The following is a 13,333-nucleotide window of genomic DNA, read 5'->3' as shown; positions in this document are numbered from 1 at the left end:
TCAAGGCAAGGTCAGTGAAGAATGGCCTCCAGGAAGCCTTCCAGAACCAAACAGCCCCAGGGGTCCTTCTCACCTACCTTATTTGATATGTAATCTTACTTTACTTTGTTCTCTAAATTTTACAACAGTCTCAATTGGAAAGCCAAGCAGCATAACCCATGGAATAATAAGAGGGCGAGCTAAGATAGTAGCTGGTCCAATATCCCATACTGATGTCAAGAAGTGTGAAAATGCACATCCAGTTGGAGACCAAATAAAGAAGATGCTGATTAGCTAATTAGCAGGCAAAGAGGGCGGGGTTTGGAAAAGAAAGAGGCTGCTGTGGTGTAGAATTGTCTCAGAAGGCCTTGGCAAGGTGGTAGCATTTGAGCTGGACCCCAGAAGTCCTGAAGTAAGCAGGGGAGGGGAGAGGACCGTAGGCAGATCCTTGTGATTGTGAGTCTGTGGCCCCTCATGCCATATTGCCCTTTCTCACCTGCTGGTCCTCCCTGTATGGGAACTGGCTAAAACTCGGTCGCCTGTAGTGTAGGCCCGTGAGGCTGAGGACGGCTTGGTAATTGCTGTCAGCACATTTGTTAGCCAAGCCAAAGACAAACGAGTAGGGTCTCTTGGGCTCCGTGGAGTGGGCCTCCTGGGTGCGCAGGGTGGCTATGAGCTTTCTGAGGGAAGAGTCTGGGAGCTTGTAAAAAATCTTCTTAAAGCTGGGGTGTTGCCTGAACTGGAAGCAGAAATGAAGGCAGGTCCTCAGTGTTGCCAGCAGGGAGCCCCCTCCCCACAGCATCTCCCTCCCCCAACTCCATGCAGCCAGGCTGGGTGCCTCATTGTCCCTGGGACAAGCATCCCTTGTTAAATTCATCTACCATCCCCAGCCTCTCAGAATCTGTTCTGCAAGGTACAACTGTACCAGCAGAACAAAGTGGGGGGGAAAAAAATGTAGGTCTTTAGATTCAGATAACAGATGCGTAAATAGCATTTACTAGCTGTGTGACCGCTCGTGTGTAAAATGGGGGTAATAATATGTGCCCCCCCAACACTGTCGTTGGGGGGAGGAGATTAAGTGAGATAGTTTAATGTTTTATGCAAAGTGGATGTGGGATGAATTTTAGTTCTCACCCTAAGCCTCCTCCTCTTAATACCTAAATGTCTTAGGTTGAGTTCCCCCCAGAGGCAGATCCTGAGGCCAGGACTCGGATGCAGCTCACTTATGTGGTAAGTGATCCTGGCAAACACAGATGGGGGAATGGAGACCTGGGGCAAGAATGGGAAGGCATCCCACTCAGGCTGGCAGCTGAGCCTGATCCCCTCGGGGCACTTTGGGAACCCTCGAAGAACACACACCACAGAGTTATCCCTCCAAAGGATAAGGGAGCTGGGGTATTGTGTACACCAGCTCGCATCAGCCAGTGGTTGAGGGCTGCTCCTGGGGAGGTGGAGAGTGCTCATTCTGGCCTAACCTGTGGGTGGTAAATGGCTCTGGGGGCCAGTCCTCAGGCAAAGGGATGCAGGTACTGGCAGTTGGGAGCTGGGCCAGGTGCTCTGTGGTGGTAAGGAGAGGCTCTAACAAGGTCAGCTACACTGATGACTCATCTCTGACTTGTGCTCACACGTAACTCCTCTTCATATGCGACCTGCGTTTGTCTCTCCAAGTAGTCTGTGAGGTTTTCAAAGGCAGGGAACCTTATGTTACACTCTACCTAGCAAGGGAAGAAACTCTAATAAAAGTTTGAAAGAATTGGAGACCTTATAATTACTGAAGTGCGTGCCAAAACAGAGTGAACGGCAGATAGCAGAGGACGAGATCAGCGGGACTCAGGGAAGGAGGTTTCCCGGGAGGTGGCTCATGAACTGAACTTCAAGGAGGATTTGGACTGGGGGAGGTCCCGGCTGGCAGGGGGAGCCACATAGGTTTATATTATTTTTAAGTTAACATTGATCTCATCTGCTATGTGTCTGGCATTTTCTATAGATGCACTAACCTTGGCAAGTAGGTATTTATCCCTCATTTTGCAAAAGAGAAAACAGAGGCTCATAGAGGTTAAGGGGCCTACCACGGTCACCCAGACGCAAAGATGGGGACTGAACTTGGGTCCAGTCTTTGTGGAGACTGAGCAGTCCTCACCTGCTCCCCCAACTGGCCATCCACTTCTTGGAGAAGGGCCACCAGCTTCTGGATGATCAGCTCCTCTAAGGAAAATAAAGAAGGATTGAGGGATTATTGACATGTTGTTGTGTAATAACCCATCCATCGATTGCAGAAGTATTTTGTCTCTAAAACACAGTACACAGATTAGATATGAAGGGCAAAGAAAAATCTTCCCCTAAACTAGGGCTGGAGCATGTGAGCTTTGTTTTGGCTAGCTGTATAGAAATAGAAGGCAATTCGGCCTGCCGAGCCTCACCGGTCACCACATTCAGCTCCATTCTGACAGATGGGGAAACTGAGACCCTATCCAGGCTACAGAGTAGTCAGGAATGGGAGCTGGGACCAGGAACAACTCCTCAGAATGTAGGGAGGGCAAATGCCATGGCTACTGATGCAACGGGAATGTACCATCAGCCTGGGCTATAAAAAGCAAGCAAACTCTTGCTTGCACCAAGAGTTAATTGTAACTACTCAGGACATTTGTGGACCTGTTGTTATAAACTGTCAGCAGCTTGAAATTGGCCGTGGTGGGAATTTTATACCACAGAAATCTGCAAATGCTACAAATCAGGGCTTCCCCCAATCCCCCCGCCCTTACCCAGAGTTTGTTTGCCAGTACGCCACTGGTTATGAGACCCAGAGCAAGACAGGAATTTTATATGAAACATTCAGGCAAAGCAATGGCATGTGGTGGGGGTGAAATTACATCCCACAGAATGGACAGGTATTCTCTACCTGAAGAAGGTTGTCCACCTGCAACTCTGCCCCACCAGCGCCTGTTCAAAGGCCAACCCTGTCTCCTCTCTGCCCTTCTAGAGTCTCCTGGGGTACTTGTCAGCTGTCTTCCCAGTTCGCTACTAGGATTCAGGCTGTGAAATCCATGCAAAACGGAAGCCCCGGGGAAGCTGTCCCAGGAGAGAGCAGGGTGGCACTAACTAGATTCATTTGCTCCATGTGGCTGAGGTCCTGCTTCTGGCTTGTGGCTCCTGGCCTGGGAGGGTGCTTCTGAGGATCCAACTGGCCCCCCTTCTGCAGGCGAGGACTCCTGGAACTCCAGATCCTCCGGATCTGAGGGCAAAGAGGAGTTGGTGTGAGCGTGTTTGCACCTGTCTCAAATCCACCAGCACATTGCTGAACCCAGGTTCCGACAAGAAGCTGTCCAAAGGCTCTGGCTCGAGAAGGGTCCTGGTTTCCCAGCCTCCTTGGGAACCCCCAGCCCCACTGGACCTGCCTCAGAGGAGTTCACAGTGCTTTTTGCGCCTCCAGAAATCTCATTCTTTCTTCCAACCACGCCCTTTGCCTCCTCATGGTCTGGGAGGAAAACAAGCAGGCCTACCAACAGGTCCCACCCAGTGAGCCCACTTCCCCTTTAACTCTGCGAGCCTTTGCCAAGTCACTTAGCCTGTCTGAACCTCCCTTTCTCCATCTGTCAAATGGGAGTAACAGGACTGACCTCACAGGGTTGTGAGTGGAGGTGTTAAATGAGATAATATGTGTGAACGTGGCAGGCAGCGGGCACTCCGTAAATGTCAGGAGAATTTGTTGTACACCAGTGGTCCTCATAGTTTGGTGTAGTGAAAAAACAGAGGCCCAGGCCATATCCTACTTCATCTAACCTGGGTTTCTGTTTTCCTATGAGCTTTCCAGGTGATTCTGATGCATGTATCTGAGGAACAGATGCACTGCTCTCATACCACATTTGTTTTTAGGTGTTTATGGTCGGGGGGAGGGAAGGTGTGTGTCATAGGGGTGGGTCCTGGCAGCAACCGACCCCTTTCTCCTCTCCACAGCCCTCCCACACCTCCCCACTCAGCTCAGAGCAGAGAGTGAAAGTCAAGACTGCACAGGGCACCAAGCAACTGGCCGACCCTACCCTGGAGAAGCCTAGGGGCCAGAGGCAGCCTCTGTTACCATGGCAATCCCAGGCCTGCTCACCAGGGTTGCTGGAGATAGAGGGCCGATGGCCACCAACACACAGGGGCAGAAAGCTGGGCCCCTTTGGCGGCCGGGAGTCTGGGCTGGCAGCACCTGCAGCACCCCCTCTCTTGGGCTCCTTGAAGCCATGTTTCTTATGAGAAAAGGCTTTTCTGAGACTGGACCTTTTCTCTTGTGATTTCTTCCTGGAGGTTGGGGCCAGGTTTCCTATAGCCACTTCTGGCTCCTGGACTTGAAGTTGCTGTGGGGGAGATAAGAGAAACTGAGTCAGGGACCCTTACTTTGAGGAGGTTACAAGTGAGCGGAGGAAAGAGACCATCGCCTGAAACAAACAGAGACCCACTATGGACCAGAGGGTGTGGCCGGGGGAGAAGGGTGATTGGTGCTCAGAGCTGGGGAAACAAGTACAGCCTGCAGCGGTCAGAGGAGGCTCTGGGAAGGAGAGACTGGAGCCAGGCTCTGGCAAGATGTAGAATTGGGGGAGGGGCAGGGAAGTTATTGTGCCAGGTAGGGGTAGGGGTGTCCATAGTGAGGGTCAGGGTCTACATGGGGAATGTCTTCCTCACCTTGTCTCCCCCCTGCTCCTCTGCAACTTGGAGTAGGTCAATGATCTTCTGGATAAATTCTAAAAAAGAACAAAGCCGTTGCTCACCCTTGAGTGTTGAGAAAAGCCTTTCTATGGTCAGTCTTCATTTCCTAAGGCCCAATGGCTCCCTGGATGATTCTCACAGGTCTCCAGGGTGGGGTGCTAATGAGCTTGCCTTTTAAGGTTGTCTCAGGCCCAACCCATGGGGACCACAGATTCCTCAGAGGTAACCTGCGGGCAGAGGTGGCTTCACGGGAACATATTCACTTATTCATTCACCACTGAGGAAGGGCCTAGATGTGCCTTGTTAGGTGCAGGAAACAGCCGAGGCCCCTGCCTCCAGGAGAAGGTGTCTCAAGACCATAAGGAAAGGCCTGGTCCCCACAAGTCCCCTCACCCTGCTCTTTCCTCCTCTTCTAGGTAGAACAAGGGCCCCTCTCAATTCCCCTTCAAGGCACATTTTCTGTGAAAAGCAAACAAGGCAGAATGGGGGAGGTAGGGGAAGTGGTTCTTCAGACACACAGAACTGACAGTGATTATATGATCTTAGGCTCAGCTCTGCCAATGATAAAATAATAATAATAGTGATGGCAGCTACCATCGGTTCAGCTTCTCCCCTAAGGCCCCTACCCCCTTTCCTATCCTCTTTACTTCTCCTGAGGCTATGTTCTCAAGCTGGGCTACATGACAACAACACTAATAGTCACAGTAAACGGCAGCTGACATTTATTAGCTGCTCATGGGTACTGCTCTAAATGCATTATCATCATTAATTCATTTAGAGCCTCCAACAACTCTAGAGAGTAGGTACTATTATTATCCCCATTTTACAGATGAGGAAACTGAGGCCAGAGATGAAGTAGCTTGTCCAAGATCACACAGCTGGAGAGGTCAGAGCCCAAATTTGAATCCAGGCCCAAAGATCGTACCATCTATCGAGCCCTTGCCATGGGCCGATGCTTTCCTTGTATCGCCTTATGTTGGCCTCACCAAGGACGATGTTATCACTGTTGTGGTTTTACAGCTGAGACTCAGACAGAGTAACAGCAGCCTGGCTCGGGGCCTGTGCTCTGGACCCTGAGCTGCCTCCCCAGCCTGCTTCACTCAGAGGCAGGTAAGGACAGGTCACTGCCTCTCTCTGGTTCAGTTTCTCTTCTGCAAGTAGAGGGGTCAGACCAGACATCTTCCAAGGGGCCTCTGAGAAAAGGAGAGGGGGTACTGACTGAATTCCGAGGCTCTGTCCAGCTGCAGGTCCTCTTCGGGTCCCCGGCTTCCTGCTGGGTTGGAAAGCTCGAAGGGACTTAGATCCCCACCGTCTGTAGACAGAGCCTCTTGGACTTCAGGTTTTTCCACACCTGAGAAGAGGAAATGGTGAGTGAGCTTCATCAGTCTGAGGGTGTTAACTAATGCACAGAAGTCAGCAGAGACTCCAAAGTGCACTCCGTGGCTAGTGCATGCAAAGGCCTTGCTGGGGTGGCAGGGAGCTGCTGGGCAGGGCCGTGGCTCTGATGTACTGAAGACCAAGCTCCCTCATCCCTTTGCACTTCCATACAGCTGCCTTTCCTGGGCTTTGCTCCCCTCTCCTCCCTCCCCTGGAGACCTCATCCCTCCACCATCTTGACTTGATCCATGAATTGGAGAGTAAATGCCTGATGCCCTGGCACGAATTAAACTCATCACAGCCAGGATCCCCCTACATGAAAATATCTCCCCTTGCGGCCTGAAATCCCACCACTGGGGATCCACTCTTTGGTGTTAAACATTGCCTTCTCCTTTTTAAAGTATACATTCTTCTGGCCAAGATGACCTGCTGGGCTGTTCCTCCCTGACACCCAGGCTGACCCTTTCTCCCTGTAGCTCTGGCTCCATCACTGATGGGCCATGTGACCACAAACACATTCTTTTACCTCCCTAAGCCTCAGTTCCCTCGTCTGTGAAATGCGGATAATAAGATGTAATTCATAAAATGAGGACTGATTGCATATAGATACACAGCAGGGAAGTGTCTCATTTTACAGGCAAGGAGACTGAGGCACAGAGATGGAGCCCAGAACCCAGGTCTCCTGCCTCCCAGGCTCCAGTTCCTTCCTGCACATGCTACCCCCTGCCAAGGTGTGGAAGCTGAGGCTACGGAGAGATGAGCATAGTTGGGGGAAATCCCTGAACACGATTTCCATCAGGGGCTTAGCTGGGTTGCCTAGACAGTGAGGCTTCGTGCGTGGAGGTATCCCTTTTGCCCTCCCCACACTGCTTAGGGCAGAGCAAAAGTCAGAACTGGGATGGCAGCTCTGAAAATGGCCAATGCAAGCCTTGGGGAAGGTTCCAGCGCAGTAGGCGTTGCAGTGTTGCCGTGGTAACTGTGAGCCTGCTCACCTGGGCTGCTGGAGCTGGAGGGCCGATGGCCACCAACACACAGGGGCAGAAAGCTGGGCCTCTTGGGGGGCCGGGACTCTGGGCTGGAAACATCTGCAGCCCGTGCTCTCTTGGGCTCCTCAGAACCATGCTTCTTATGAGAAAAGGCTTTCTTGAGGCTAGACTTTCTCTCTTGGGGTTTCTTCCTGAAGCCTGGTGCTGGGTTTTGAGGAGCCACCTCTGGCTGAGAGGCTTGACGCTGCTGTGGGGGAGATGAGAGAAACTGAGTCAAGCCCCTGACCTTGAGGAGAGGGGAAAGCTCCCCAAGAAGCAACTGAGGGGCAACCAAGGGCTTCAGGGTGGCCCCAGGCAAGGGAGGTGACAGAGCCTGGAGCAGGGGAGCACTGAGGCCCAGAAGGACAGGTGGGGCTCGAGCAAGGAGGAGGAGGGGAAGGCAGCAGGCCCCTGGGCATCTGTGCAGACAGTTTGCCCCTCACCTCTTCTTCCCACTGGTCTCCCACTTTTTGGAGAAATTCCACTATCTTCTGGATGATGGTATCCTCTGGAAGAAAACAAATGCACCCAGTTAATCTTTCTAGATGCACAGAGAATCCTTTCTAATGACTGTCTTGGAGTTCTGAGACCAACTTGGGCCTTCAGGGTCCTCTTAAAACAACTCCTTGAGCACAGAAGGTGGGGTGTGGGAGAAGCACCACATTCCAGGGACTGGTCCTTCTGAGAGAGGCTTGGAAGATCCACAGGCGAAGGGTACTAGGCCAAAGCATGAAATTTTATGCAGGAAGTTTCAAGTCAGTCCTTCAAGCATTCAACTTGTGCCCCATGATTTCCTTTGAACATTGCAGATCTGTGCGTATCTACTTGGGGTTTGACAAGCTGTGTGACCTTGGGTAAGTCTCTTAATCTCTCTGGGCCTTCATCTCTTCCTCTGTGAAGTGTGGATCATAATCCCCATCCTGGTTCCCTCAGAAGGCTGTCAGGCCATCAAATGAGAGACTGTGCTTGGAAATACTTTGCAAGGCTAATGTTGATCCAACCTACAAAATTCCAGCAGGGGAAATGATGGAGACCAGGCCTAACTAAGCTGGACAGAGGCACTCCAGCAGGCATGACACAGGTAGCCTGCCCCGTTGGTGCCCCAACTACACTGCCAAGGGTTTACAGAGAAGCCCAAACAACATAAATGGTTTTCTTTGATATTCCAGTCGACTTACCCAAAGACAATGTGCCCAAAGGAGCCTCTGCTTAGTTGCCAGCTGATCAGATTACACAAAAGAAGGTGCAAACAAGATTCCCTCCTCCCAGGCTATCTGCAGGTTTTTTCACCCCTCTCTTCTCTCTCATTTCTAAATCTTGTTAGGCTTTTGTACTTTGACTCAGTCTACCTGACAACTCCCTCTCATGTGAGAAAACAATTATCCTGCAAAATAACCAATTAAATGCCTTTTCGCTATTCTTTGACAGATGCATAGCTTCTCCATTTCATATCGTTTAAAATATGCCCCTTCTTGGGACTTCGCTGGTGGTGTAGTGGTTAAGAATCCGCCTGCCAATGCAGGGGACACAGGTTTGAGCCCTGGTCCGGGAAGATCCCACATGCTGCGGAGCAACTAAGCCCGTGAGCCACAACTACTGAGTCTGTGTTCTAGAACCTGCGAGCCACAAGCCTGAGCCCGCGTGCCGCAACTACTGAAGCCCGTGCACCTAGAGCCCGTGCTCTGCAACAAGAGAAGCCATCACAATGAGAAGCCGGCAAACCTCAACAAAGAGTAGTCCCCGCTCGCCGCAACTAGAGGAAGCTCACGCACAGCAACGAAGACCCAACACAGCCAAAAATAAGTAAATAACTTAATTCATTTAAAAAATAAATAAATAAAATATAAAATAAAATATGCCCATTCTTTGTAGGGAATTAGATTAATACAGCATTATTTTTTTTATTAGGGGCAATAACAAGACTATGGTTGTGTATGAGACTGTTCTTATTTCTTGCAGATATGTGCTTAAGATTTAAGGTTGAAGCATCATTTTACTTAAAATGGTTCAGCAACAAAATTATACACACACGAAGCAAATATGGCCAACTGTTAACAATTGTGAGTATATGAGTGTGCATAGAACTACTCTTTCCACTCTTCTCTATATTTAAATATATATGTATATATATGTGTATGTATATATATGTATATATTCCTTCTATGAGTTTAAAATGACTAAAAAAAAAAAAAAGTCCCATGCTCAACACACAAGGCAGGAGTATTTGCCAGCAGCCAGTCTAATTCCTGAGACTCCCTTCTGTGAAACTCTAATGTAAATGCGACCAGAAGCACCAGAACCGGTGAGATCAGCACACACATTTTGAGAGGTCTAAGCAGGCATCGGGAGCACTTCACCTCGTTTGCCAACAGCTGCCCCAGCTGCAGGCAAAGAGGTCACTAAGAAGATTCTGACTCACTGTCAGGCTTTCCGAGCTCCTCTTCCCCCTGGCGACCTGTGGCTTGGGAAGAAACCTTCCGGACTCCAGCACCTCCACGTTCAAGGAGGGAGAACTGGCGGAGGTCAGAAACTTCCCCTCCTGTAATAAAGATGAAACCAAGTGAGTGGGGCAGTGTGTGGGTGTCAGTGACATTCTTCCAACTTTGTTGATCAACACAATAAAACAGCATAGAATTCACAGCAGGACAGGGACTGCTGGAGCAGCTCTAGGCTTAACCAAAAAAAATCAGAAACCCACCAAGGTTTCCTTTTGAAAAGAAGCTGCCTCTACCCAGACATCCTTCCCCCCACCCCCAAAATATCTTGGATCTTCCTTGTGTCCCTTCTCCCCCATTAAAAACATGGTGAGTTTTGAGTCCTATAGGGCAAAGCTTCATCTTCCTCCAGCAGCCTGTGGAACATTCAACTCCAGGACGCTAAGCGTCAGAAAAGGAAGGCACCTTGGGGAACAGCTCCTTCATTTTACAAACGAGAATCAAAGGTTCCAGAGAGGGACAGCAACTTGCTCAAGGTCACACAGCAAGTTTATTCCTGATGGAGCCAAGTCTAGAACCTGCACCCCAGAAGCAAGCTGTTTCTATTTCCCTGTCACCCACCCCGAGTCCTCACATGTAGACTAGTGTTGGTGGGTAGGGCTTCCCTCCTTGATTCCCCTCTGTCTTCCCTCCTTGATTCCCCTCTGTCTTCCTATTTCTCCCTGGTCTGTGCTCCTCAAACCAGAGTACCTAACAATAATATTTGCCACTTATGAAGCACTTCCCATGTGTCAGCTCTGGGCCATGGCCACCCCCCGAGATAGCAACTGTTATCATCTCCATTGTATCAAGGGGAAAAAAAAAAGGAGGCTCAGAGAGGAAAGTCGCCAGCCTCAGGTCACACAGCCAGCGAGTGGTGGAACTGGGGTTTGACCTCAAGTTCTCAGCCACGGTGCTGCTCTGCCTCAGAGAAGTGGTGCTGGACTTCCCTGGTGGCGTGGTGGTTAAGAATCCACCTGCCAATGCAGGGGGACACAGATTCGTGCCCTGGTCCAGGAAGATACCACATGCCGCGGAGCAACTAAGCCCATGCGCCACAACTACTGAGCCTGCGCTCTAGAGCCCACGAGCCACAACTACTGAAGCCCACGCGCCTAGAGCCCGTGCTCCACAACAAGAGAAGCCACCACAATGAGAAGCCCTCGCACCTCAATGAAGAGTAGCCCCCGCTCGCCGCAACTAGAGAAAGCTCTCGCGCAGCAACGAAGACCCAATGCAGCCAAAAATAAATGATAATAAATAAAATAAATCTTTTTTAAATCTTATAAAAAAAAAAAGAAATGGTGTTGTTCCTGATAGTGGCCCTACCTTCCAAGTCCCCCTCTGTTGAGAGGTTTGAGCAGCCAGCTCAGAGCACCCTAGCCCTTGGGGTGGGGGATGGTGGCTGTGGGGTTACCATAGAAACGGGCACGGTCTGCTCACCCCCAGCTGCTGGGCCCAGATCAGCCTTCTCGCAGCATGAGGCACCAGCCATCTTGGCCTCCTGCCCTTTGGCCTCCTGATCTCGGATTCCCTTGGTTTCCTCAGCACCATGTTTCTTGTGACCGTGTTTCTTGCGGCTGGCCTTCTTGCTGTGGGCTTTCTTCCTGGGAGCTGGCTCGCCCGGTGTCTCAGGGGTTTCTGCAGGCTCGGGGAGGCCCTCCTTCCCCTTGGCCCTCTTGTTGATTTTTTCCTTGGGCTCCTCAGGGCCCGTCCCAAATAAGAAGTTCATCATGGTCCTCAGCCAACCCTGCTGGGCCCGACACTGGGCCTTGTCCTTCTTGGTGTCCTGCGGAGGCCTCTGCTCACTGGGGAGAAACTCCCTGGTCTCCTCCGGGCTGAGGGCTGCAGCCGTGGTGCCCTGAGCCTCCGCAGACTGAGCTGGGCTCTTGGGACATCTGGCCCCATCACTGGCCGTCCGGCACAGCATCCTCCTGGAGGGGCTGGTGGGCCGGGAAATGCACCAGCAGTCCCACGACTCTGAATCCTTCTGGGGGTTCTGCAGCCTGTCCAGAGACCTGGCTCTTCTCCCTGACAGAGGCTTCCTTGGGCCCCGCGGCGGCTCCATTGCACTGCAACCAAAACAGACAACTCCCTTAGAAGAGGCCTCGGAGTCTGCCGGGTGGGCTAGCAGCGCTGACCCATGTGCCCAACCAACCTACCCTTAATGTGAGTACTATAAGCTCTCGAAGCTGTTGTCTCATTTAAATTCCTCAGCATCCCTGGGAGGAAGGGCTACCCTTGTCCCATTTCCCAGAGGAGGAAGCTGATCCACAGGGGGTCATGCCCCAGGTCTCACAGCTAGTCCCCCAGAGCCTCCAGGAGGAACACAGCCCTGCCAACACCTTGATTCTAGTCCATTGAGACTGATTTTGGACTGTTTTTTTTTTGGCTGCACCGCACAGCTTGCAAGATCTTAGTACCCTGACCAGGGATGGAACCCCGGCCCCCTGCAGTGGAAGTGTGGAGTACTAACTACCGGATGGCCAGGGAATTCCCTGAATTTGGACTTCTGACCTCCAGAACCATAAGATAATTTCTTCATGTTATTCCAAAGCCACAGAGTTTGTGGTATTTTGTGACAGCAACAGTAGTAAATGAATACAGCTGGAGCCAGAGGCCACGTCCTGCCCCTTGGGACTGCGGGCAGCTCCTGCAGCTTTTCTGGCCCAGTGTCTTCATCTGAAATGTGCCTGAGACCTACCTGTCTATCTCACAGGCTGTTAAGAATATTTCACAAGACAGCTCAGTAAATGGCAATTCTGTTCTTCCAATTGCTCAGGTCCAACATTTGAAGTCATCCCTAACTCCTTTCTCTCTCTTGCTCCCCACGTCTGATCCATCAGCAGAGGCTGTTGGCTCCACTTTCAAAGCGCACCCGGGGCTTCCCTGGTGGCACAGTGGTTAAGAATTTGCTTGCCAATGCAGGGGGACACAGGTCAGAGCCCTGGTCCGGGAAGATCCCACATGCTGCAGAGCAACTAAGCCTGTGTGCCACAACTACTGAGCCTGTGCTCTAGAGCCCACGAGCCACAACTACTGAAACCCATGCACCCAGAGCCCACGCTCCACAGCAAGAGAAGCCACTGCAATGAGAAGCCCGCACACTGCAACAAAGAGCAGCCCCGGCTCGCCACAACTAGAGAAAGGCCATGCACAGCAACGAAGACCTAACGCAGCCAAAAATAAATTAATTAATTAAATAAATTTAAAAAAAACCACACACCTGGCCTGGAACCACATCTCCCCTCCTCCTCCACCACCATCCGGTCTAGGCCCCATCTCTGCTCACCTGGACTACTGCAGTCACCTCCTAACTGATCTCCCTGCTCTACCCTTGTCCTCCTTACAGTAACTTCTCCCCTCAGCAGCCATGGGAGCTTTTACAAATTAAGTTAGAGCCTGTCACTCTCCTGTCTCCAATGGCTCAAAGTCTAAGTCCTTACAATGGCCAGTAAGGCCCCACTGACCCGGCCTCATCACCTCTCCTGTCCCCTCTTACTCACTTACTCCACTCCCCTCATGCAGCCCTGATTGCTGTCCCTCAGGCCTGTTCCACTTTGGGTCTTCACCCTGGCTGTTCCCTCTTTCCAGACCACCTTACAGTTTGTTCCCTCACTTCCTTCAGGGCTCTGCTCAAATGTCACCTTCCCATAGGGGCCCTCCCATTGCACTCCCGTTAGCACACCGTCTCCTCCTTTACTGCACCCCCCGATGTTAGGCAATATCATATCTTTCCGTGTTTAGTGGTTTATTGTGTGAACCTCTCTCCCTCCCCTTTGTCTGTTT

At 51.2% G+C, this 13,333-nt stretch overlaps 1 protein-coding gene across 1 annotated transcript; it reads right to left on the bottom strand.

The window, feature by feature from the left end:
- Window positions 1–237: 237 nt before the first annotated feature.
- On the bottom strand, window positions 238–11,713 carry BNIP5 (BCL2 interacting protein 5). Its single transcript, XM_089918855.1, has 11 exons — window positions 10,988–11,713; window positions 9,490–9,609; window positions 7,514–7,578; window positions 7,038–7,278; window positions 5,888–6,019; window positions 5,295–5,297; window positions 4,645–4,703; window positions 4,079–4,319; window positions 3,080–3,211; window positions 2,120–2,184; window positions 238–718 (listed from the first exon to the last, which is right to left on the bottom strand). The coding sequence occupies exons 1-11, from the start codon at window positions 11,610–11,612 to the stop codon at window positions 452–454; spliced, it is 1,950 nt and encodes a 649-aa protein (XP_089774981.1). The 5' UTR covers window positions 11,613–11,713; the 3' UTR covers window positions 238–451.
- Between the last annotated feature and the right edge of the window lie 1,620 nt (window positions 11,714–13,333).

This window comes from Delphinapterus leucas, chromosome 10, assembly GCF_059928025.1.
Source record: "Delphinapterus leucas isolate spDelLeu-1000000601 "Yukka" chromosome 10, BTC_Dleu_Yukka2, whole genome shotgun sequence".
Classification (NCBI taxonomy): Eukaryota; Metazoa; Chordata; class Mammalia; order Artiodactyla; family Monodontidae; genus Delphinapterus; species Delphinapterus leucas.
The sequence above is the reverse complement of the archived record's forward strand: the minus strand, read 5'-3'. Positions and strand labels throughout refer to the sequence as shown.